Genomic DNA, 23,176 nt, shown 5'->3' with positions numbered 1-23,176 from the left:
CAGGCACATTGGGCGGCTATGAAGTGGTCTCTCCTCTGCTCTGCACATTTTACTGAAGACTCGTACGACACTTTTACTGCCAGGGGACCGTCGTTGTGACGTCATTCAAGGCAAAAAGACAGGGAGCAGTTCTGTGTTTACTTGTGAACCGAGCACACGTGTACGGACTTTGGTCGTTAGAGGTTGTGTAAAATGTCTGAAAGCGAGAGCGATTTTGAAGTAGGAACTCTCCAAATTGAATATCGAGAGGTGAAACAATATATTTATGAACCTATGGCCATTGCGAAACAATCGGTGAATGCGGCTCACTGGTTTGACCACGCGGCCTCGGAATTGGACAGCGACTCGGCCGACTCTGATTGCGGTGACCCCGGACCGTGACAAGACTCGCGCCCAAACGATTTATCCTGGTAGTTATGATAAATTCCTACTTTTGTCGTAATACTAAATGAGAGCCCTTTTGAAGAATAATTAAACCACATGGGCACACACATAATCCCTATAATATAACGTGGATTTGTTTATATTGCTAATATAATATATTGCTAATAGTAATACAAGCATTATACTATTTATAGCCGACTCTAAGCGAGGAAATATCCCTTTGTCTCATTTCCACAATGATTGTACAGGATCCCTCAGGATTCTTGGTTTGTCAATTGCAAGCAAAGGTAAAAATGTTTACCTCCAATCTTCTCCTTTTTGCTTGAGCGTTGCTGCTCCATTTCTCCTTTGACTGCTTGATTTTGTGTTCGAATTTTGTCAGAACAGCGTCAGGTTTGAGCTTCTCTGTCTGACACCGACACCTAAACTCTCCAACAGATGGAGATTCTTCAAAAAGTGATCGGAGCACAGAGTGGCGTATTTACCCGGCTGCCAACCCTCTCGCTTCACGCGCATAATCCACTCTCTCTGCCTCTTCTCCTCTCTCAGTAAAAGGTAAAAACTTCTTCCTGAACCAGTCCCGTTGTTACAGTTCACTGCACAACAATACGGCATGGGGGTTTTGCTTTGGAAATTCCTGAACGCACGTCTGCACTCAAGCCGAATGGCAATGTAAGTAAACGGAAGTGGACTCAACTCAAGCGATTTGTTTGCCATGAATGACGTCACGCGTCGAGTGGTCACAAAAATCGCCGAGCAGAAATTCGCCGCGATCCGCGCTAACTTATTTTAATTATTACTTATTAACAATACTTCTTGGGACCAGAAGAAAATCACAGAGGGTTTTTTTTAACATATAAAGTTTCAAATGTGCATAAATTGAAAACCTTTGCCTATGAGCTTTAAAACCGGTTCCCGCTGTGACGTCGCGCGCTCAGGGCTGGCTGGCTCAACGGGGCAGCTCCAATGCCAACTTTGCGGTGGATTTTCACTCTCAAAAAAACCCTACATATATATATTTTTTTTTAATTCCCAATGATGCAGCATACAAGAGTCAAGGATGGAGATGCTATCCACTCAGAAATGTAGTTCTGAGTATCTGCTTTAAAGAAGCTAACTTACTCCGTTTGTGAACGCTAGGTGGCGGAAGTGTGCCATGACAGGGAAAGAGAAAGGCGCTCGTGCAGGATGGATGAGTGCACGAGCCGGGTGTTTGTTCCGCTTCCGGCTTGCGGGGATGTTGCTATGCGATGTATTGGTGGGACATGGCGATTCATTTCCGCCAGTTCGTTCACTTTGATGACGTCACACCAAAGCGGCACAACAATGGCTGTCGTCCGAAGTTTTTTTTTTTTTTTCTCTTTTTTTTATTTCCAAAAACATTCAAAATACAAACAAATAGAGCACCATATATATACAGATCCAAAAAACATCAAAGAAGCAAAAACACACACATCAATAAAGTTAAAAACATGAACAAGAAAGGGGCCACTCAACCATCCTTACACACGTCAATCGAGCAAATCAAAGTCATCCAAAAAGGATATAAAATAACCAACATCCCTATTTTCAACCAACCTTAAAGACCTGGCAAAAAAGCCTGAGGTCACTCCTCCAGTGTGCAACACAAGGTCCAGTTTTAAAAAAACGACATTTGTGAATAAAGTGTTTACCTAAAAGTAGCAAATTATTAACACCATATTCAATTTTGTTATTATTTAAAAACACTCCAAATTTAATTTCCTTAATGGATAAAGGGGCAAACTGAATCCCCCTAGACTGTAGCCAAGCCTGAAAATCAATCCAAAATCTTTGTATTAAATCACATAGAAAGAAAAGATGTTCCAAATCCTCCTCCTCTGTTTCACAAAACACACATTTACCAGTTTCAAATTTAAATTTCTTCTTAAGAAATTCTTTGGTTGGGTAAATTCTATTCAAAATTTTGAACTGTATTTCTTTCGCTTTGAAGGGAATTAGAAAGGAGAGATATTTAGTTCTAATCTTTTTAATTTCTACTGTTTCAAAATCTTTTAATATGTAATCTCTTTTGACAGAATTAGGAAAGCAAATATTTTGTAAGGAACATCTTAAAAATTTGTTATCGCACTTTTTATTACAAAATTCGACCCCTTCAATCCAAAGTTGTCTCAGTCTAGGAGAGATGTCAGAGTACACCATATCCTGTTCCACCATAGTTCGGATTGGTACAGGAATAGCCTTTACGATTTGGTTGTATTTTCTTTTTGTACATTGAATCTGAAATTTCTGACAGAAATGACCATGTTGTAAAATCTGTCCATCATTCATAAAGTGAGCAATAGCCCACACACCTTTGGAAAACCATTCCTCAATAAAAATAGATTTTCTATTAACCAATATATACCTATTATTCCACACTGGGCTATTATGAGGGGTAAAATTATGCTTAAATATTATTTTCCAATAAAGGAGGACCTGTTGATGAAAGTCAGAAAGTGTCTGAGGAAGTTTATTTAACTCAAAATCACATTTTAATAGGAAGTCGATTCCACCGAGCTTATTAAAAATAAGGTTGGGTATGTAGTACCAAATAGAGTGACTATTATTTAGAAAAGACTTTAGCCATTTAAGTTTTAGTACACCGTTCATGATGTCAAAATCTATTGCATTTCCCCCTCCCTCACCATAGGGTTTGATTAGATCATCTTTACCTATATAATGACATTTGTTCTTCCAAATGAAATTAAAGTTTAATCTATTAAATGTTTTTATCATTCTTTTTGAAATAGGGAGGGAATACGCAGGATAAATTAATCTAGAGAGACTCTCCATTTTGGTCAGTAATATCCTGCCAAAGACAGTGACATCTCGCTTTAACCATCTATTTAAGATTAGTTTACATTTGTCAACATTATCAGATATATTTGCTTTATCTCGAATATTACTATCTTTTGTAATGACTATACCTAAGTATTTCACCTCTTTCTTCACCTTTATATTGTACAACGATTGCAAGGGATGGTCTTTTAAAGCAAATAGTTCACATTTATTCAAGTTTAGTTGCAGGCCTGAGGCTTTAGAAAATTTAACAATAAGTTGTTGAGCCAAGGGAATTTGATGTTTATTCTTTAAAAAAAGGGCTGTGTCATCAGCTAACTGACTAATTATTAATGATTTACCCATGACCTCAATACCAGCAATATTACTGTTTTTAATTAAAATGGCGAGCATCTCTGCAACCATTATAAACAGCAAAGGTGAGCTTCCACAACCTTGACGAATGCCCCTTTTGATGCTGAATCTTTTGCATGTTCCGTGGCCTAAAGACACTGAGCTATTTATATCGTTATAGAGCATACTAATTGTATTTCTAAATTTTTTCCCAAATCCAAATCGTGCGAGAGTTTCTAAAATAAAAGGATGCTCTACAGAGTCAAATGCCTTATAAAAATCTAAGAAAAGAATAAAACTGTCACTCTCAATTAAATCACTATAATCAATTAAATCTAAGACAAGTCTAATGTTATTATGAATATTCCTTTCTTTTAAAAAACCTGATTGTGTCTCACTGATTATATCCGACACCCCATGTTTAATTCTTGCTGCAAGTGAGCTAGAGAAGATTTTGTAGTCTGTATTTAATAGTGTTATGGGTCTTAAGTTATCTAATTGCCGTTTATCTTTTCCTGGCTTAGTAATTAAGGTGATTATCCCTTGTTTCATACTTGTCATTAGTTCTCTATTTTCCATACAATCTAATAATGCTTTAAATAAGATTTCTCTCACATCCTCCCAAAAGAATTTGAAAAAATTAACTGTGAGCCCGTCTGACCCTGGGGACTTATTTGGTGTCATTTTTCTGATAACTGCATCTAATTCTTCAATTTTAAGGTCCGATTCACAGAATTCTTTAAATGAACTATCAATCTGTGGAATCAAATGACCAATTTTATCAAAAAAAGCATCACAATCTATTTGGGAAAAGTGAGAAGAGTACAATTTAGAATAGAATGCATAAATCTCATTTTCTAAGACTTTGGGATCTTTACATTCTTTATCATCAATTAATAGGCTCGATATAAAGTTTCTTTTTTGTCTACTTCTCTCCAGGTTGGAAAAATATGAGGAATTTTTTTCTCCAGCTTCAATCCATTTAGCACGGGATCTTACAAAAGCTCCCTGTGCTTTATTCAGATAATGTTGATCTAATTGAGTTTGCAATTCCATAAGTCTACTTTTTTCTTGCATCGTCAGATTGCTTTGACTGCAGCATTCACTTATTTCTTGCAGTAATTTGCTTTCATCTTCTTTTTGTTTTCGAATTTGGTCTTTACTAAACTGAATACTAAATTCTCTAATTTTAAATTTTATAAATTCCCATTTATTGATATACCCTACAATCGAACCATTAGCCAAAATATCTTTAATAATCCTTCTAACTATATTACAATAGTCTTCATTTTGTAAAAGTTTAGCATTAAACTTCCAATAACTCTTCTTATTAACTTTCCTTTTTTCAGGTTCAAAATTCAGCTCTATAAAACAATGATCTGAAAGAGGTGCATTTGAGATCAAAGCTTTTGAGGTTTGATTAAGTACCCTGTCACTTCCCAACCAAAAGTCAATTCTAGATTTAGATGCCCCATTTGGTTTAAACCATGAAAAACACTGAAGCCCTGGATTCATTGCTCTCCAAACATCTGTTAAATTATTATTTGCCATAAAGTCACAAATTAAATTGTTATACTGGGGTCTGCTAGTTCTTGAGGGCCACCTGTCATGCCACTCATTCGGTGTCATATTCCAATCACCCCCCATCAAAATGTACTCGGTAGGATATCGACCTTTTAGTTCTGAAATACTATTTGTTACTTCTTCCAACATTATTTTGTTCTGATTGTCATTGTTATACCCGTATACATTGGTTAGAATGACAAACAAACCTTCAACTTTCATTACAGCAATCAACCAGTGTCCATTCATATCAGTGCGGTGTGTCATGATATCTCCAGGAAAGTTGTTGAAACATATAGCCACACCTCCCGATCGTGATGAGCCGTGGCTGAACAGGATCTCATCACCCCATTGATTTATCCAAAAAGTTGCATCACTGTCTGAAGAATGAGTTTCTTGTAGAAATACACAGTTAGATTTTCGACCTTTGCAGTATAAAAATAAAGCCTTTCTTTTAACAATTTCTTTCAAGCCCCTAACATTTAAAGAACCAAATAAAATATTAACATTTATCATGAACTATAAAGAATTATAAATTTACTCCACGTGTGAAAAGGAAGAAAGAAAGAAAAAAAACGGTATAAAGGTTGAGCTCCTCAAACCGCTCACTAATTTCCACTGTTTCAGTTTTTGGCATATTTAGTTCACTTGTTTATCTTCAATTTTACGCCCGTCGATGAATCCGTGGGGACCTCGAAAGTAGGCCCGTTTACCTGCACGTCTTGCCTCGTCAATCAAAGGCCACAGGCGCCTTCGATCTTCCAGGTCCTCTTGCGGTAACATCTCTGTGAAGCTAACGCCTTCTCGTTTGCAGACTGATGAATCCTTGCTGCGTTTCCAGATTTCCTCTTTGATTCGTCTTTGAGTGAAGAGAACAACAACATTTCTGTTTCTGCCGTCTGCTCGTTTTCCTAATCGGTGGACGATATCCACTGCCTCTTCCAACTTCAGCTCCGGAGTAATCTTCTGGAGGATTTGTAAAACATTTTCTCTGATGTTCTCGTCTTTGGTTTCTTTCATACCTTTCAATCGTAGGCACCATCTCATTCTGTATCGCTCTTGCTCCCTCACTCTTTCTTTCAAATCTCTGTTTTCTTTGAGCAGTTGTTCATTTTTCTTCTCCAATTGGATAACTTTGTTTTTACAATCCTTCACTTCTGCAGCGTTAAACTCTACTGCCTTTGCCAAACTAGCAATCATGGCGGCGCTCTGTCTGTTTTGTTCTTTAATGTCCTCCAGCTGTGCTTCACATTTCTTCTCTAGCCCCAAGATAGCTTCGAGTATTTTTTGGTTGGAGATACCATCTCCTTCCTCCGCTGGCTTGGACCTTTTCTCCTCTGGTGGTTGTTTTGAAGGAGTTGGGGGCGCAGAATCTTCTCCCCTCTCCCGTTTGTTTAGCCCTGCGTTAGCTAGCTTCACATTAGCATAGTCGTGTTCAACTTCCATTTCTTGCGACTGCATTTTGCGGTTGGATTTTGAACGTGCTAATGGAAGTTTTGTCGGTTTAATCAAGTTCTGTACGTCCATTGTTACATTTCAAGCGGAAAATAACACGTTTTACAAACAAATTTTGCGGGGGTTTTTCGGAGCTCCTACAAAACACGACTTATCAGTCCGCCATCTTGGTGCTTCCCCCCTGTCGTCCGAAGTTTAGTTCATCTTGAGTGAACGAGAGGCGGCAGAGGTGCCATCCACAATAGATTTTCATACATTGCAATGTGCTTGAGAAAAAGATGGAAGAAAAACATTATCCTTTGCATTATGCATTGCAGACTGTTTCATGCAGTTGTTCAAACCCATTACGTAACACCCATTTTGCTCATATTCAACAGCAACGCTCATTACAAAGAACAAACCACTTCATTACAAATTGCATTAACATTAAAAAAACGAACACAGTATGCCGCGATCTCCAGAGCCACTCCAGTTCTAGTCATTATACGACTCCAGTTCTAGTCATTATAAGTAACCGGAGGATAAACACTCCACTAACCACACCCACCAACTACTCCTAGCGATTTCGCGCCCCCTTGCGTTGTGGCAGTGAATAACATTGCGCACGCCTATTACTCCCCGCTCAACGATAAGTTACAACTGTCTGCGAAAAGCTATCTGCGAAAGCCTTGTCGCAAGAGCATGCAGAGGCCTTACTACTACTAGGCTAGGCTAGATACAACAAATCCATGGTCCTTTACTGCCACCTACAGACGAATATTGGTAACTGCAGCATGAACATGAAGTCACAAGCACATCTGCAGTGAAAATCATAACACGTTACGAACACAGAAACAGGCAACAAAAAGACAAAAAATGGGGGGTATACTACAAATGCAATACTAATGTAATCATAATCGTGCTATAATAGGCAATCACTAAATTATATATCCAAATATCATTTTAACTAAATTTCAAATCAAATCAAATCAAGTTTATTTGTACAGCGCTTTTAACAATAAACATTGTCGCAAAGCAGCTTTACAGAATTTGAGCGACTTAAAACATGAGCTAATTTTATCCCTAATCTATCCCCAATGAGCAAGCCTGTGGCGACGGTGGCAAGGAAAAACTACCTCAGACCACATGAGGAAGAAACCTCGAGAGGAACCAGACTCAAAAGGGAACCCATCCTCATTTGGGCAACAACAGACAGCCTGACTATAATATTAACAGTTTTAACAGGTATAACCCTCAACTGTACTCATGGGGCCATCCTTCACAGGAGTGGGGCGATAAAACTCCGACCAGACACAGGGCACCAGGATGGATCAAGCAGGTCCGAGGGGCAGAAGAGGCCAGCATCTCAATCCCAGGATCAACGTGTAACTCAGAGGGACAGATGGGTGGGGAGGTTTATTTGAGCTTAATTACAGAATAGAAAATGCCACCAGTAGCACCTATTTATGAGTGTCTCAATAAGGCAGTCAGTGAATTTTGAGACCCCCCGCCCCAATGTCAAACAATACAGATATTGAATTTAAAAAAAATATTTAATGCTAAAAATGCTTAAAGTTTTTAATTCTTATTTTCATGTATTTCTGTGGAAGAGACAGAACGACTGCTTAAACACAAATTAGGAATTGTGTGGTGTAAAAGTAATAAATCAACAGATTCTAGCAGGGGCACTTCAGCCATGTAGGGAAAGGTAAGGGTGGGATTTGAACCTGCAATCCTAGGAGCCAAAGACCAACTCTTTAACCACGGCTGCCCTCGTTAACCTATAAGATCTGCATGACATGAAATTATGATTGCTAATGGAAAAAAAAACACCTTTCGGAAGCTCTGCCTTGGATCACTTTTGTTTCCCCACCAATGTCAAAATCAAAGTTACTCCCTTGCTATCCACTCAGAAATGTATTTAAAAATAAAAGTTCTGAGTATCTGCTTTAAGGGCCCCATACACGTTCAAAAAAGTCATCAAAATTTTGTATCAAAATTCTGATATCAAAATTTTGATGCAAAATTTTGATGTAAAATATCCACACATGATTCAATGTTTTTTCTATCAAAAATTCAGTATTGTCAAAAACTTTGACATGGACGCAGCAGTTGCCGTAGCACTTGTGTTCGCTTTGGACAATGAACCGCCTCGGCATCGACGGAAATGGTCGGAAGACTGGTTTGTGAAACGGCGAACGTACGGTCACGTCAACCTCCTCAGAGAACTTCATCTCAAAGAACCAGAGGACTTCCGTAATTTCCTTAGGATGGATGCCCCATCCTTCGATGAATTATTGGACCTTGTCAAGCCATTGATATTGAAAGAAGACACTGTGATGCGTTCATCTATACCACCAAGTGAACGCTTGTCCATCACACTGAGGTACAGCCCCCCACACACGCATCAATAATTTGACGACTCTTCAAAAAATATCAAAGTGATTTCTCATCTCATCTCATCTCATTATCTCTAGCCGCTTTATCCTGTTCTACAGGGTCGCAGGCAAGCTGGAGCCTATCCCAGCTGACTACGGGCGAAAGGCGGGGTACACCCTGGACAAGTCGCCAGGTCATCACAGGGCTGACACATAGACACAGACAACCATTCACACTCACATTCACACCTACGCTCAATTTAGAGTCACCAGTTAACCTAACCTGCATGTCTTTGGACTGTGGGGGAAACCAGAGCACCCGGAGGAAACCCACGCGGACACGGGGAGAACATGCAAACTCCACACAGAAAGGCCCTCGCCGGCCACGGGGCTTGAACCCGGAATATGTCAAAATTTGGGGTCAAAATTTTGACATCAAATTTTTGACATCAAAACACCCTACACACGATCAAACTTTGTATCAAAATTTTGATAAAATTTTGACGACTTTTTTGAACGTGTATGGGGCCCTTTAAAGAAGCGAACTTCAGCTTGAGCAACTCTGTTTGTGAACGCTAGGTGGCGGAAGTGTGCCATGACAGGGAAAGAGAAAGGCGCTCGTGCAGGATGGATGAGTGCACGAGCCGGGTGTTTGTTCCGCTTCCGGTTTGCGGGGATGTTGCTATGCGATGTGGAGTGGAGCTGTTGATATGTTGGCCGGACCCTGGCGGATTTCACACAGCAGGTAATTTAGCGTGTTGGTTTAAGAATGTTAATATATATAAACCGCCAGAGGTGAGTGCTGGAGGACTGTCAGCTCGCGCTCGACGCGTTTCCGGTCTAAATAAAGTTAGCCAGCCTGCTTGGCTAAGGCGCGCGCGAGCTAGCGAGCTAACCTGGAGCTCCGAGCGGCTTTTATTTCCGGAAATTCACTGGCGCGCGAGCGCTTCTGTTCCTGCAGCTGAAAAACTTTACTTTCACTTTGTGGCCTTCAGTGTGTGCGATAAAGAGTGTCTCTATACATTTCACCAACTCTGGGAGTGTGATTCTAGCCAAACACTGCATGGACTCTATGAATAATAATAATAATAATTTGCATCGTGTTCAGATGACGTCATAATGTTGTCATTAACCTTGCTGTCATAGGCTCCACTGTGTAATTAATGAGTAGTGTCTGGGTGTCATGGTTTCATTTAAAGGAAAATTAAACCCACACTGGTGTTCCCCAAAAACCTGATCTGCTTCAAAGAAAGCTTGGATTTATAAATGTAATAAATAGCTCCAGTTATTATAAATCCAGGATATCGGTATCGGCCTGAAAGACAAGATCGATGTATCAGATGTTGTGTTGTGATTGAGTCAGAGTGAGGGTGTTGGGTCAGCAGGTCGTGTTGTCGTCTCTCGGCTCTGTGGTTCCTGGTTTGATCCTGAGAATCGTTCTGAGACCTTCGACGAAAATTTCTTCTACCATCCCGGTTGAAGGTTGGCGCACTCTGACGAAAGCCCTACCTGTCCGCTTTGACAGATTCCCATAATTGATGAAGATGAGAGAGAGAGAGAGAGAGTATGCCCCTCCCACCTTTTGCTCTCTTGATCAATCACAGATAGGATTCAGGATTCGGTCTCAAGACGAGAGAAGAAACTCTTTGCTGTCGTGCCACTCAGGATCCCAAGTCAGTTCTCCTCGAACCTCTTCCCAGAGTGGCAGTTATCTGGTGTCCATAGAACCACAATGACCTCTATATCGAGCGTATCTTCTCCCGTAGCACCTGTGTGTGCTTCCTCTGGGTTCTCTGGTCTCCTCATACCTCTCAGAAGCAGGTCAGTAGGTGGATTGGTGACTCTAAACTGCTCCTAGTGAGTGTGTGTGCAATCAACGAGCGTCCCATCCAGGGTGTATTCCCGGGATAGGCTCCAGATCCGTCCTGGCCGGCTTAACCAGGATAAAAGCGCTTACTGAAAATGAACGAAAGGATGAACTTACATGTGTTATATCGACTAAGACGACGCAGATCAGATCAAACATAACGCAGCGTCTTTGGGCGTTTTTTTAACACCTTTCATCCGTTTGTTGAGTTTGAGTCAGAGTGAAAGTGGGTTCGTTTGCTGTTTTGGTTTCATTTTTGTGGCGTACTGCACAAAATTTAAATAAAGCGAAAAGAAGAAAACGTGAGCGTAAGCATGGAAATGTCCTTGTAAATCTCAGGAATATGCTGGGAAAAGTTAAACAAGCCTTTATTTTTTTGGGCTTTTTTTTTCACCTTTATTGGATAGGACAGTGTAGAGACAGGAAATGAGCGGGGAGAGAGACGGGGAGGGGTCGGGATCGAACTTGGGTCCCCGGATTTATGGTATGGCGCCTTATCCACCTGAGCCACGACGCAAAGAAATCACACAGAGAAGCTGCTTAATAAATGATAAGAGAAGTGTATATAAACAACGTGTTTAAATCATTAAGCACCACATCCTGCGTTTCTTTAAAGCTGGACGGCCTTTTGATTTCATAAAATCGGTGGAATTTAGTTCCGTCTGAAATGTGGTCACTGTGATGTATGTTTATTTCTGTAATATCTCACAAAATATCAGGCCATTCTGTGGCTGGGAAGTTATTTAATTTGAGGGGATTAAAGCAAATAATGTGCATGAAATCGCTTGCTTCGCGCAGTCAAGCAGACAGAGGAAGTCCGTGTGTGTGTGCGCATGCGCAGGCTTCCCTTTGAGCGTGCACTGACAGTTCCATCATTCTGTCGCTAAACGAACAGCTGATCACACCGAGGTGCTCGCTGAGCGCCCATATTTATTAGTTTGATATTTCCTGTGTTTCCTTTCCTTCGTATATAACATAACGTCTTTTCTTCTCGCTTTCTTTCCGTTACTGTAGTCGCTCTTTCACGTTTTGTTCGCACACTCACGTCCTCCATTTTTCTCTCCTGTTTCAAATTTGTATCTCACAATGCCTTGCATGAACAGGGAAAGCCCACCATGTGATGTGATGTGATGTGATGAATGGCATAGTATCTTGTATTGGGTCATGGTGAAGCAGGAAAAAATAGCGGAGAATTTAAAGTTACGTGGATCTAAAGTCATTAATTGTTCCGTTTAGAAAAAAACGAATAAAATAATCGGAAGTCTGTGATTCGACCTCAGTAGCTTTCGATCACTAAACAAAGAAAAATAATAATTGTCTGTCGGGGAAAGTTCTTTTTATGACCTAAACATTAAAAACCTGAAAGGCAGTCTAGCTTTAATTTAAAGTTTGTGTTTCATCAGTCGAAATTCTCCAAAGTATTTCTGCCGTGCTACGGCTCTGTGCTTTCGCTCAGGTTAGCAGCTTGTGCTGCATTCATGACTACTGGGAACTTGAATTTTTTTCCAATTCACAATCTTCTGCTTCTCAGATTAAAGCCGAGAAACTTAAGTAAATACTCACCGTAAGACGTCGACAGACGGAATCAGAGTCATGTTTGTTGGCTAAGAATATCGACACGCACAAGGAATTTGGTTCCGGCTGTTGATGTCTCTGTAGCGATACAGGGGAGGGGAAAAGTGTGACGATGTGTATGTGTAAGTTATGTATATGTAATATAAGAAAAAAAATGTGCAGTATATATGGAATGGACAACATAGACTTTACACAATATAATAAATATGCAATCTACAATAACTATTATATACATAATATACAATATGTCTAAAATATCTGTATGATACAATATCCGTCTGTAATCTAAATATCTGTCTATAGTAAACACTATCAATAATATACAAGATCTATAATATACAGTATTCACCGTTAATAGAACTAAACCTTGCATGAAGGAGCGTTCTGATCAAAAACTAGCGCAGAATGTAATTTAACAGTGATTTATATTTTCAAATGTAAACAAAGAGTCGATGCTTAAAACTCAGTGTTATTTATTGTATCTACTTTTCATGATCTGGCATTTTGAAGTAAAGTCGCGGAATCGCAATTCGAAAAACTTTCCGAGTTCAAACGGAGCTTCGCTTCTGGGAAGTCGGGGGATAAAAAAATCTACTTCCTCGTTCCCACTTGGTCACGAACGCAGCGTTACGTCGACGAAACAGTGCTGCAAACCAAAACACGCAGCAGGTTTGATTCACTTTCTGAAGTGATTCGATTCAGAGTCGAATCAGTTTGTCGCTGGAGTTCGTTTAGGAGGAGACCAAGCCCACCTCGCTCACACCTGACTAAAGAACCGCACAGAGGCAGAGAACTCGCCCAGAATCTGTTCAAAGCAAATACAAGCTGAATGTGAACGCCTCCTTTAGACACCCACCGTGTTCCTGCGGCTGAGGAAATGAATCAGGAGTCGGTTCGGTTGCTGTAATTATCCGGTCAGTGTCCGGTATCGGCTCAGCCCTCAGCCCTGGTGTCAGTACTGTGTTGTGGTGCAGCTGTAGCGGATGTTCCACATCTGTTCCCTCACACAACCGTTTATAACGTTCCTCCGCCGTTATGCTGGAGATCAGAGTTCTGTCATGACCAGAGTCTCTACTGGTCACATGATCAGAGTCGAGGGTTGCGAATTAACGACTTACACACTGTGTGTCATGCTGTTATAGGAAAGTAATCAGGAACAAGGTGATGTCCTGATTACTGTTACCACCACACAATGTTGATTAATTTCCAATAACAGCATGTCCCCGAGTGTGTTGTTTTTCTTTTACACCATAGTGAGAAGCGATCGCATCAGCAACATCAGGTGTGTTGCTTGTTTTGCATGATGATGATATTTCTTGTAATGTTTCGCTGAGATCGACTGAGAGGTGCTGGAGCTGCGCGCTCGACCTCGAACGTGTCGGGTGAAAACGTCGGCGCTTTCACTTCCGTTTCTAGTCAATCTGAGACCAGCACAAGTGTAGAAAATGTAGAAAGCTCAGCAGGAATAAGACAACTCTGTTCTTTGTCTGCGGTTTGTGGAGTTAATCAGGGATACAGTGCAACATGGTGGTGTTATCGTGAACAGGTCCGATGACTTGCGTTCTATGCGCAATGTCCGTCTATGCACTTTTTTTTTTTTTTTTTTTGGACTGAAATATGTTTAGACATGACAGCAGTGTGACTCCGTTTCCTTGATTATTCTCCTCAGCTGGAGGCTGGTGTGAGGAAGCGGCGCTGTCATGGCGTCCGGACCAGGCTCGGTGCCCGCGGTTCAGCCTGGCGTGGGCCCTGCTGGCACTGACCGGCTCTTCCGGAAGCCCAGAGACCTGACGGGCTCATCTACACACTACAGACCCCCGCGCTGTCTCCCTGACGTCTGCCCCAAGGAGCCTACAGGTGTGTGTGTGTGTGTGTGCGTGTGTACAACCAAATTCAGCCTATGTTGTATATGTGTCTGTTAAAGTGCCAAAAAATCAGAATACCTGTCCCTTATGGAGACCAATATGATACTATATAGTGTGTGTGTGTGTGCTGAAGCTTCAATCTACATTAGAATTGTGAGTTTTCTAACTGAATGAACACTGGTAGACAAAGGCCTACCTGGTCAGCACTAGCCGTACATGATCAAATTGTTATGTGTCTGGTATGTTAATCACGCTCCAAAACTTCATGTCTTCTGCATGTTTTATTTAAACATTTGCTGTTCTCAGCAGGATGAAGAATCTCATCACAGAAACTTTAACTGTAACTTCTAACAAAAAGGGAAATGTCCAAAAATTAATAACAAAATAAAATTGAAATGATTCACACTCGTGCCTTCATGTAAATGATTAGAAACATACAACCCCGATTCCAAAAAAGTTGGGACAAAGTACAAATTGTAAATAAAAACGGAATGCAATGATGTAGAAGTTTCAAAATTCTATATTTTATTCAGAATAGAACATAGATGACATATCAAATGTTTAAACTGAGAAAATTTTATCATTTAAAGAGAAAAATTAGGTGATTTTAAATTTCATGACAACAACACATCTCAAAAAAGTTGGGACAAGGCCATGTTTACCACTGTGAGACATCCCCTTTTCTCTTTACAACAGTCTGTAAACGTCTGGGGACTGAGGAGACAAGTTGCTCAAGTTTAGGGATAGGAATGTTAACCCATTCTTGTCTAATGTAGGATTCTAGTTGCTCAACTGTCTTAGGTCTTTTTTGTCGTATCTTCCGTTTTATGATGCGCCAAATGTTTTCTATGGGTGAAAGATCTGGACTGCAGGCTGGCCAGTTCAGTACCCGGACCCTTCTTCTACGCAGCCATGATGCTGTAATTGATGCAGTATGTGGTTTGGCATTGTCATGTTGGAAAATGCAAGGTCTTCCCTGAAAGAGACGTCGTCTGGATGAGAGCATATGTTGCTCTAGAACCTGGATATACCTTTCAGCATTGATGGTGTCTTTCCAGATGTGTAAGCTGCCCATGCCACACGCACTAATGCAACCCCATACCATCAGAGATGCAGGCTTCTGAACTGAGCGCTGATAACAACTTGGGTCGTCCTTCTCCTCTTTAGTCCGAATGACACGGCGTCCCTGATTTCCATAAAGAACTTCAAATTTTGATTCGTCTGACCACAGAACAGTTTTCCACTTTGCCACAGTCCATTTTAAATGAGCCTTGGCCCAGAGAAGACGTCTGCGCTTCTTCTTTGAACTATAGAGTTTTAGTTGGCAACGGCGGATGGCACGGTGAATTGTGTTCACAGATAATGTTCTCTGGAAATATTCCTGAGCCCATTTTGTGATTTCCAATACAGAAGCATGCCTGTATGTGATGCAGTGCCGTCTAAGGGCCCGAAGATCACGGGTACCCAGTATGGTTTTCCAGCCTTGACCCTTACGCACAGAGATTCTTCCAGATTCTCTGAATCTTTTGATGATATTATGCACTGTAGATGATGATATGTTCAAACTCTTTGCAATTTTACACTGTCGAACTCCTTTCTGATATTGCTCCACTATTTGTCGGCGCAGAATTAGGGGGATTGGTGATCCTCTTCCCATCTTTACTTCTGAGAGCCGCTGCCACTCCAAGATGCTCTTTTTATACCCAGTCATGTTAACGACCTATTGCCAATTGACCTAATGAGTTGCAATTTGGTCCTCCAGCTGTTCCTTTTTTGTACCTTTAACTTTTCCAGCCTCTTATTGCCCCTGTCCCAACTTTTTTGAGATGGGTTGCTGTCATGAAATTTCAAATGAGCCAATATTTGGCATGAAATTTCAAAATGTCTCATTTTCGACATTTGATATGTTGTCTATGTTCTATTGTGCATACAATATCAGTTTTTGAGATTTGTAAATTATTGCATTCCATTTTTATTTACAATTTATATTTGGTCCCAACTTTTTTGGAATCGGGGTTGTAAAATGTGTATGAAAACAGAAGTATAAACACTTGAACAGCAGATTCACACAAATAAAAAGTATTTTTTCCAATAAACAAAATTGATCGAAAAAAAAAATTTCCCTCTGCAGCCAAACAAATTTACCGTCTAGAAGCAGACTCAATAGGTCCCCAAAACATTTCTCCTCCTTTCATTTCCCTGAACATATTGCTGGGCAATATCTTGTCTGTCCGGGTGAACCGCAGTGCCATTGAGCCTTTTTTTTTTTTTTTTTAAAGATATTTTTTTTGGGCTTTCTGCACCTTTTATTGGATAGGACAGTGCAGAGACAGGAAACGAGCGGGAGAGAGAGAGACGGGAAGGGATCGGGAAACGACCCCGGGCCGGAACCGAACCCGGGTCGCCCGCACCCACGGCACGGCGCCCCAACCACCCGAGCCACGACGCCCCCACCATTGAGCCTTTTTTGAGTCATGGTTGATCGCAACCATGTTTTCAATCTGCGTAACGCACTGAAGCTGCGCTCTGCCTCCGCAGATGATCTGGGCACAACCATCAGCAACCTCACTAGTGTCTCTACCTGATCAAACAGGCCACGGACTTCAGGGTGCATTTCTTTCACAGCATCTGCAGTTGTGTTGACCTTGTACTTGTTTTTAAACAAGGCTAGTTGAGTTGAACTCTCAAGTCTTCTCCATTCAGTTCAGGATATTTGCGGACTGCTGTATCGTTTGTCATGGGAGTTGGGAGTGAGTTTTCCAGTCCTTTTAATGTTTGAATGCCTGGTTGCATCAACTTCTTCTCAGTGATTTGTGCATCTACTGTATCTAGGACACGGTAGAACTCTGGACTGTAAAAATCCACAGCTGATCCAGGTGTGTATGCAGGAGCCTGACCAGAAAATCTTTTAGGGGGCCTATGTGTGTGTGGTGGAACAATGGGTCCTAGAGACAGATTGTCACACTTGTCCTCTGCCTCCTTAAAGATCGCCTCAAAGTGTTCAGTGTTTCTTTTGGATTTCAAGCTGTCTTAGACAAGGGAGACTGCAGACAGCATGCCCTCCATTGTCTGAGTGTTTTTCTGAAGAGATGCGTTCAGAACCTCTAGTTCACTGATCACATCTAAGCCCATGTTTACATTAGACCGTATCAGCGGATCATCAGATTAACGTTTTTAAAACGATTCGCGTGCACACAGCAACACCAATACACGGATACGCTCGGCTCCGCAGGCGTCCTGCGCTCCAAATCACTCCGCCCTGAACAGCGAGTGCCCTCTGGAGGGTGCGCACTCCGGCCCTGCGCAGCTCACAGAGCACGCGAGTGAAGTGAACAAGCTGTGATTCGGGACTGAGCCGCTGTGTGTGTGATCCCAGCGCAGATCACTTACCACTTGCAAGTGGAAGGATGGCAAGCCTAAAGACAATCATAACTACACAATGGGCAGTATTTGCATCAGTATTTGCAGTATTTTCATACTTTTATACTCTTTAATGAAAGGTGATACAAGGCAGAAGTCCGCGCCGTTTTTCAGCAGTCGCGTCACATGACCAACGCCAGTGAATCAGGAAGGTGGATGTCACAGTGACGTTGTCCAATGAGACGCCAGCTAGCGCTCAGCACAGCGTATCCGCGTATCCTCAATGTTTACACAGCACTGGAGCTGACACGATCTGGACTGAATACGTGGACGCTGGCGGATTCCCGTTTCCCGGCGTTTCCAGGCGGTTTAATGTAAACGGACAGTGCATCCGCGAAGAAAACGAGACAGATACGGTCTAATGTAAACTTAGCCTAAAGCAAGCAGAAGTCCCAGTACAATATTACCCTGTTGCAGTCGAACACGTAAACCCTCTGCCTCAGAATGATTTGCAGCCATCTCGTCTAGCACACTTAGCATCATCCCATATTGGCTGAGAGCAGCACGGATAGCAGGTGAGCGCACAGTCCACATTGTGGGACATAAATATCAATCAGTTTTGTGCCAAAATGTTCATACAATACTTTTGAAATATCAAACAAAAACGACAAATCAAAATACACAAAAAGAAGTCAATTTTTTTTAGACTGGCAAACAAACTATTCGTGTAATCGTGCAAAATATCAGTCTATTACTCTTCAGAAACCTTTTATTTTTGTTCCGCGTCTTTCTCAGTTTTGTTTGACGTAATTAATTTTGGTTGCGATTCCAGCTTTCTCGTTTGCGCTCCCTGACTTTTTGCTTGCGGTTTTGGCACAAACTTCCCGTGTGGATGGGCTGTCCAGGAATGCATTCCCATTGGCTAACTTGTGTTTGACTGACAGCTACGCTCAGCCATTCCCTACTTGGATTCTGGCGGACTGTTTGACGAGTGACCGATCCATTGACGGTAAACAAGGATGGAGTGGACTTCAGTGGCGACTATGATATTGAATTTACACTTTGTTGAATTAATTCAATATCATAGTCGCCACTGAAGTCCACTCCATCCTTGTTTACCGTCAATGGATCGGTCACTCGTCAAACAGTCCGCCAGAATCCGAGTAGGGAATGGCTGAGCGTAGCTGTCAGTCAAACACAAGTTAGCCAATGGGAATGCATTCCTGGACAGCCCTCCCACACGGGAAGTTTGTGCCAAAACCGCAAGCAAAAAGTCAGGGAGCGCAAACGAGAAAGCTGGAATCGCAACCAAAATAAATTACGTCAAACAAAACTGAGAAAGACGCGGAACAAAAATAAAAGGTTTCTGAAGAGTAATAGACTGATATTTTGCACGATTACACGAATAATTTGTTTGCCAGTCTAAAAAAATTGACTTTTTTTTCTTTTTGTGTATTTTGATTTGTCGTTTGATATTTCAAAAGTTTTGTATGAACATTTTGGCACAAAATTGATTCCATACATAAAGGCCTGATGGACACCGCTGGCCCTTCCCCTTCAGCAGCAACAATGGCTTTAAACTTGTCTTTCAGTTTACCAGACTCCATAATTTCAGTTAACAGTTGCTGCTTACTAAAATAACATTTATACATAAAAATAATAACATTAAAAGATATTCACCTACAGCATAGAATGCTGTTATTTTACATTTGGCCTACTTCAGGTAAGTCCAAATTCCTTCTTATTATTATCAGTCTAGCTACTCAACATTACAAAACAAGTATTTGTCACATCTGGGAAAGGCAGCAGGCAGCAGGCAGAGGATATTTATATCTTTTGGTTCTTGAAACAAACACTGTGATATTTTTTTTTCCCCTCTTCTCTGGCTTAATGTGGCAGAAAGATCACCAGCTTGGTCATTAGACAGTTGTTTATGATAGGGTTGGGCGGTATTACGGTAAGAAGGTATCCCGAGGTATCCAAAAGTACCAACGGTATCGGTCTCATTACCGTCATTTTAAAAAAATATATAATATCTAAATAAATATGGAGTACATGAGGTCATAATATAAAATAATAAATTGAAGATCATCCCGAATAACTGTGTGATCGTATTTTCACTAATTCTATCAATTTCCTAAAGAAGTTTTCATCGCGTGCAGGGTTGTTTATGTCGTTACCATGGCAACCCTGCGTGACATTTTGGAGTCTGACAGAAAGCTTCGCAAGAGACTGAGACCGGGGGTGTCATGGCTCAGATGGCTAAGGCACCGTACCATAAATCCGGGGACCCGGGTTCGATTCCGACCCGAGGTTATTTCCCGATCCCGTCTCTCTCTCCCCCGCTCATTTCCTGTCTCTCTCTCCCCCGCTCATTTCTTGTCTCTCTATACTGTCCTATCTAAAAAAAAAAAAAAAGAGACTGAGACCGCGGTTGAAAGATGGCAAGTCAAGATAACGAGTTAGTGGCAAAAAAAAAATACAACATCGGCAGTGTGGCAGCATTTTGGTTTCAAACCAAACGAAAAGGAAGAGCCAGCAATAATGTAAATGACCGCGCAAAATCGAAAAAAATCTAATATGTCCCCTAAGGCACACCATAGCCTGGGGTACTCCACTTCCACGAGATCTCGCCAATGAGTTGTGTTTTGAGTAGGTTACATGAGTAACAACAAGGTAAAATAATATAACGTATGACATTTGGGATGTGGGTAATAAACGTTTGAAATGTCATCTACTGAAGAAACGGAAGAAAACATCGTAGCGTAAACTGTTAGGTTTCTGGTGGGAATTAGCAATGCGCTTGCTATCTTTGTTGGGTGTGTTAAACCGTATGGATTTAAGTGGAATAATTGTAAGGAGTTATGTGATCAAGACAACGTTTTAAGCAAGGTAAGGCCATTTGATGATTAATTTCCCCGCCATGGCATGACGTGGGCCCATATGATTTTGCCTTGTGCAGCTACCGTGCATTTGAATTAGGTTCGCCTCATTTGCACTGAAGAATATGGTTTATCGCGCAGTCTAAACGGACTTGGGTGTTGGTTGATTCTTTTTCTTGTTTTTATTTCCCATGCTTGAAAGGGTATGATCCTGCTCATCGTGTACTTTTTTTTGATGGAGTAGGTGAAATAGTGCTGCAAATGGCGTTTCAACGCAGACATGTGTAAACGACAGTTGAATGCTATTTTCAAGATGAAGGAAGAGTTGCGTGATGCTTTGAAATATCTCTTAATCCATTCATCAATGCACAAAATTCGCTTTGCTGCTTAATCCATACCACAATGCACACAATTCGCTATGCTGCTTTTAAATAGTACATTTGAGGCATAGGCGCACGTTACACAGTAGGCCGAAACAAAATATTATTTTTTTCTCGGTAATACCGTATACCCCGGGAAAACACAGAGACGGTTTAAAGGTATCAAAATTTGGATACTGCCCAACCCTAGTTTATGATCACTATGGTTACCACGACAGGCGAAGTAGAGGTCTGCGCGGGTCGGATTTTTCAGTCCCGCCCGCGCCCGCATTGCGCAGTCCCGCTCCCGTCCACAAAGAATTATGAATTTCAGTCCCGCTCCCACCTGCGCCCACAAAAAAATTATGATTTTCAGTCCCGCTCCCGCCCGCGCCTGCCATATTTTGTCCCGCTCCCGCCCACAAATCCCGCATGATGCAGACGTTCGCGTTATTTCTCAGGAAAGTTCTTGTCTTGACACAGCGTGATGGTGCCCCGCCCCCTACTTTGAGTGGATTTGAGCATAAATATCTACAGCTCACGTTCACGTTTGTTATTATTTACCTTGTTTCTGAATTCAGCATGTAGTGTCTCTAATAATAATAAGTGCTGTCAAGCGATTAAAATATTTAATCGCAAATCGCACATTTTTATCACATGAGAAACCATTGTAATTCTCTGATCAGCATAAAAAAGTGAATGGGCTTGCTTTGTACCAATGGTGTGTTTTGTTTTGTTTTTTTTTTTTTTTTTATTGCAAAGCAGAGCTAGTAAGAGAAGTGAATTGATTTACTGCTTGAGTTAGTCTACAACTCTAATCAGAGAGACAGGTTACACAGTGACGGTAGGCTTGACTCAATGCTATCCCAGAAATCCTTCCTGTAATATGCAAATTTGGCCACCTCTGATTGGACAGCCAAATTTGCATATTACAGGAAGGATTTCTGGGATAGCATTGAGTCAAGCCTACCGTCACTGTGTAACCTGTCTCTCTGATTAGAGTTGTAGACTAACACAAGCAGTAAATCACTTCACTCATGATTGTCTTGCTAGCTGGGTGTGAACTGCGAGTCATTAGAGTGATCAAAGGATTTCCCGTTAGGGTGATCAATGGCAAATTTAAGATGCTATTCCTCACTCAATCTGGCAATCTGACTCTCTCTGCAAATTTAGGCATCTTAAAATGTTTTTATTAATGCCAAATAAAATATCCAGCACAAATTATATATGATAGACATAAATTAATAATTTATAAATTTTATTTCAAACACGTTTTTAGTTAGCGGGACTGCAGCTTATCACCGCTCCCGCCCGCGCCGCATATATGCACTCCCGCGCATGCGCGCATATGTGCACTTCCGGTCCCGCCCGCGCCCGCAATGAGCTTTCAAAATTTGTCCCGCGCCGCACTGCTTTGCGGCAGGTCCCACGAGTCCCGCGGGACTCTCGCGGGAGTGCAGGGCTCTAAGGCAAAGTCCCCAGCTCCCCTTAGGACCCCGGGGTCGAGATGGTGTGTTACATTTACATTGGAAGTCGGAACTTGGAGCTCTGAACAACATAACCTCAGAACTGAGCGCTTCCCAGTTTAAAAACTGGGACATCATGGAACATGGAATTCGAAAAAAAAGGACAGTTAATGAAATGAAACAAAACCCCCAACGTTTATGCTGGTAGATGCTAGATTTCAATGCTTTTCCGACTTCAAACTTCCAACTTACGAGTACAACTGAACGCACCATTAGTCGTAGCAGAAATACTGTTGCTATCAAATGGATGAGCTGTGCAGTGTTATTAACCCAGAATTACGTGGAAAATTGAACACCTTGCTTTCCCAACTCTGCAAGGATCTGCTCCAGCCTTTCCCCTTCTTGAATCGGTGTAATGTGGATTGATCACAGACAAGGCTACTGCTGCTGCAATGTAAGTTAGCGTAACCAACAAAACATTAATCCTCACTTTTTCTACCTATGTTTGGCGCCTTACGTACGGACAGTGGGTGGGGGGGACAGATAGGGGTCACTATAAATCTGGGGGGGGACATGTCCCCCCCCCTGTCCCCAGTGCCATCTGCGCCCTTGTCTAGCCCGCTCAGAAACGTCGCTTCTCTGACCCGTCCTTTTAAACGTCGTCGGTATTCCACTGTTCTGCGTTTTACACACCGCTGATTTGGCTTTGACAGGAAGAAAACGATGAGAATTTCCTCGAGTGCTTTTATAACTGAAGAAATGTTGTTGTGAACACACAGACTTCTCCACCTGGGGAGAAATAAACTCTCGTCTTATAACGTGCAGTTGATTCTTTTATAAAGTACTGACGTGACGGATCTAAAATCCCAGAGGTTCTCTAGAAATAATTA

At 41.5% G+C, this 23,176-nt stretch overlaps 1 protein-coding gene across 1 annotated transcript in view; it reads left to right on the top strand.

Moving 5' to 3' along the window:
- Positions 1 to 9,577: 9,577 nt before the first annotated feature.
- The window catches only part of LOC132866399 (vacuolar protein sorting-associated protein 54-like), a 45,953-nt gene continuing 32,354 nt past the window's right edge, over positions 9,578 to 23,176 (top strand). Inside the window, exons 1-2 of the mRNA XM_060899164.1 lie at positions 9,578 to 9,657; positions 14,024 to 14,211. Coding sequence (XP_060755147.1) covers positions 14,055 to 14,211 — 157 coding nt within the window. The 5' untranslated portion in view covers positions 9,578 to 9,657; positions 14,024 to 14,054. The remainder of the gene's footprint in view (positions 9,658 to 14,023; positions 14,212 to 23,176) is intronic.

The sequence above is a fragment of the Neoarius graeffei genome, chromosome 18 (genome assembly GCF_027579695.1).
Source record: "Neoarius graeffei isolate fNeoGra1 chromosome 18, fNeoGra1.pri, whole genome shotgun sequence".
Taxonomy (NCBI): Eukaryota; Metazoa; Chordata; class Actinopteri; order Siluriformes; family Ariidae; genus Neoarius; species Neoarius graeffei.
This window is presented reverse-complemented; position numbering and strand designations above follow the sequence as displayed.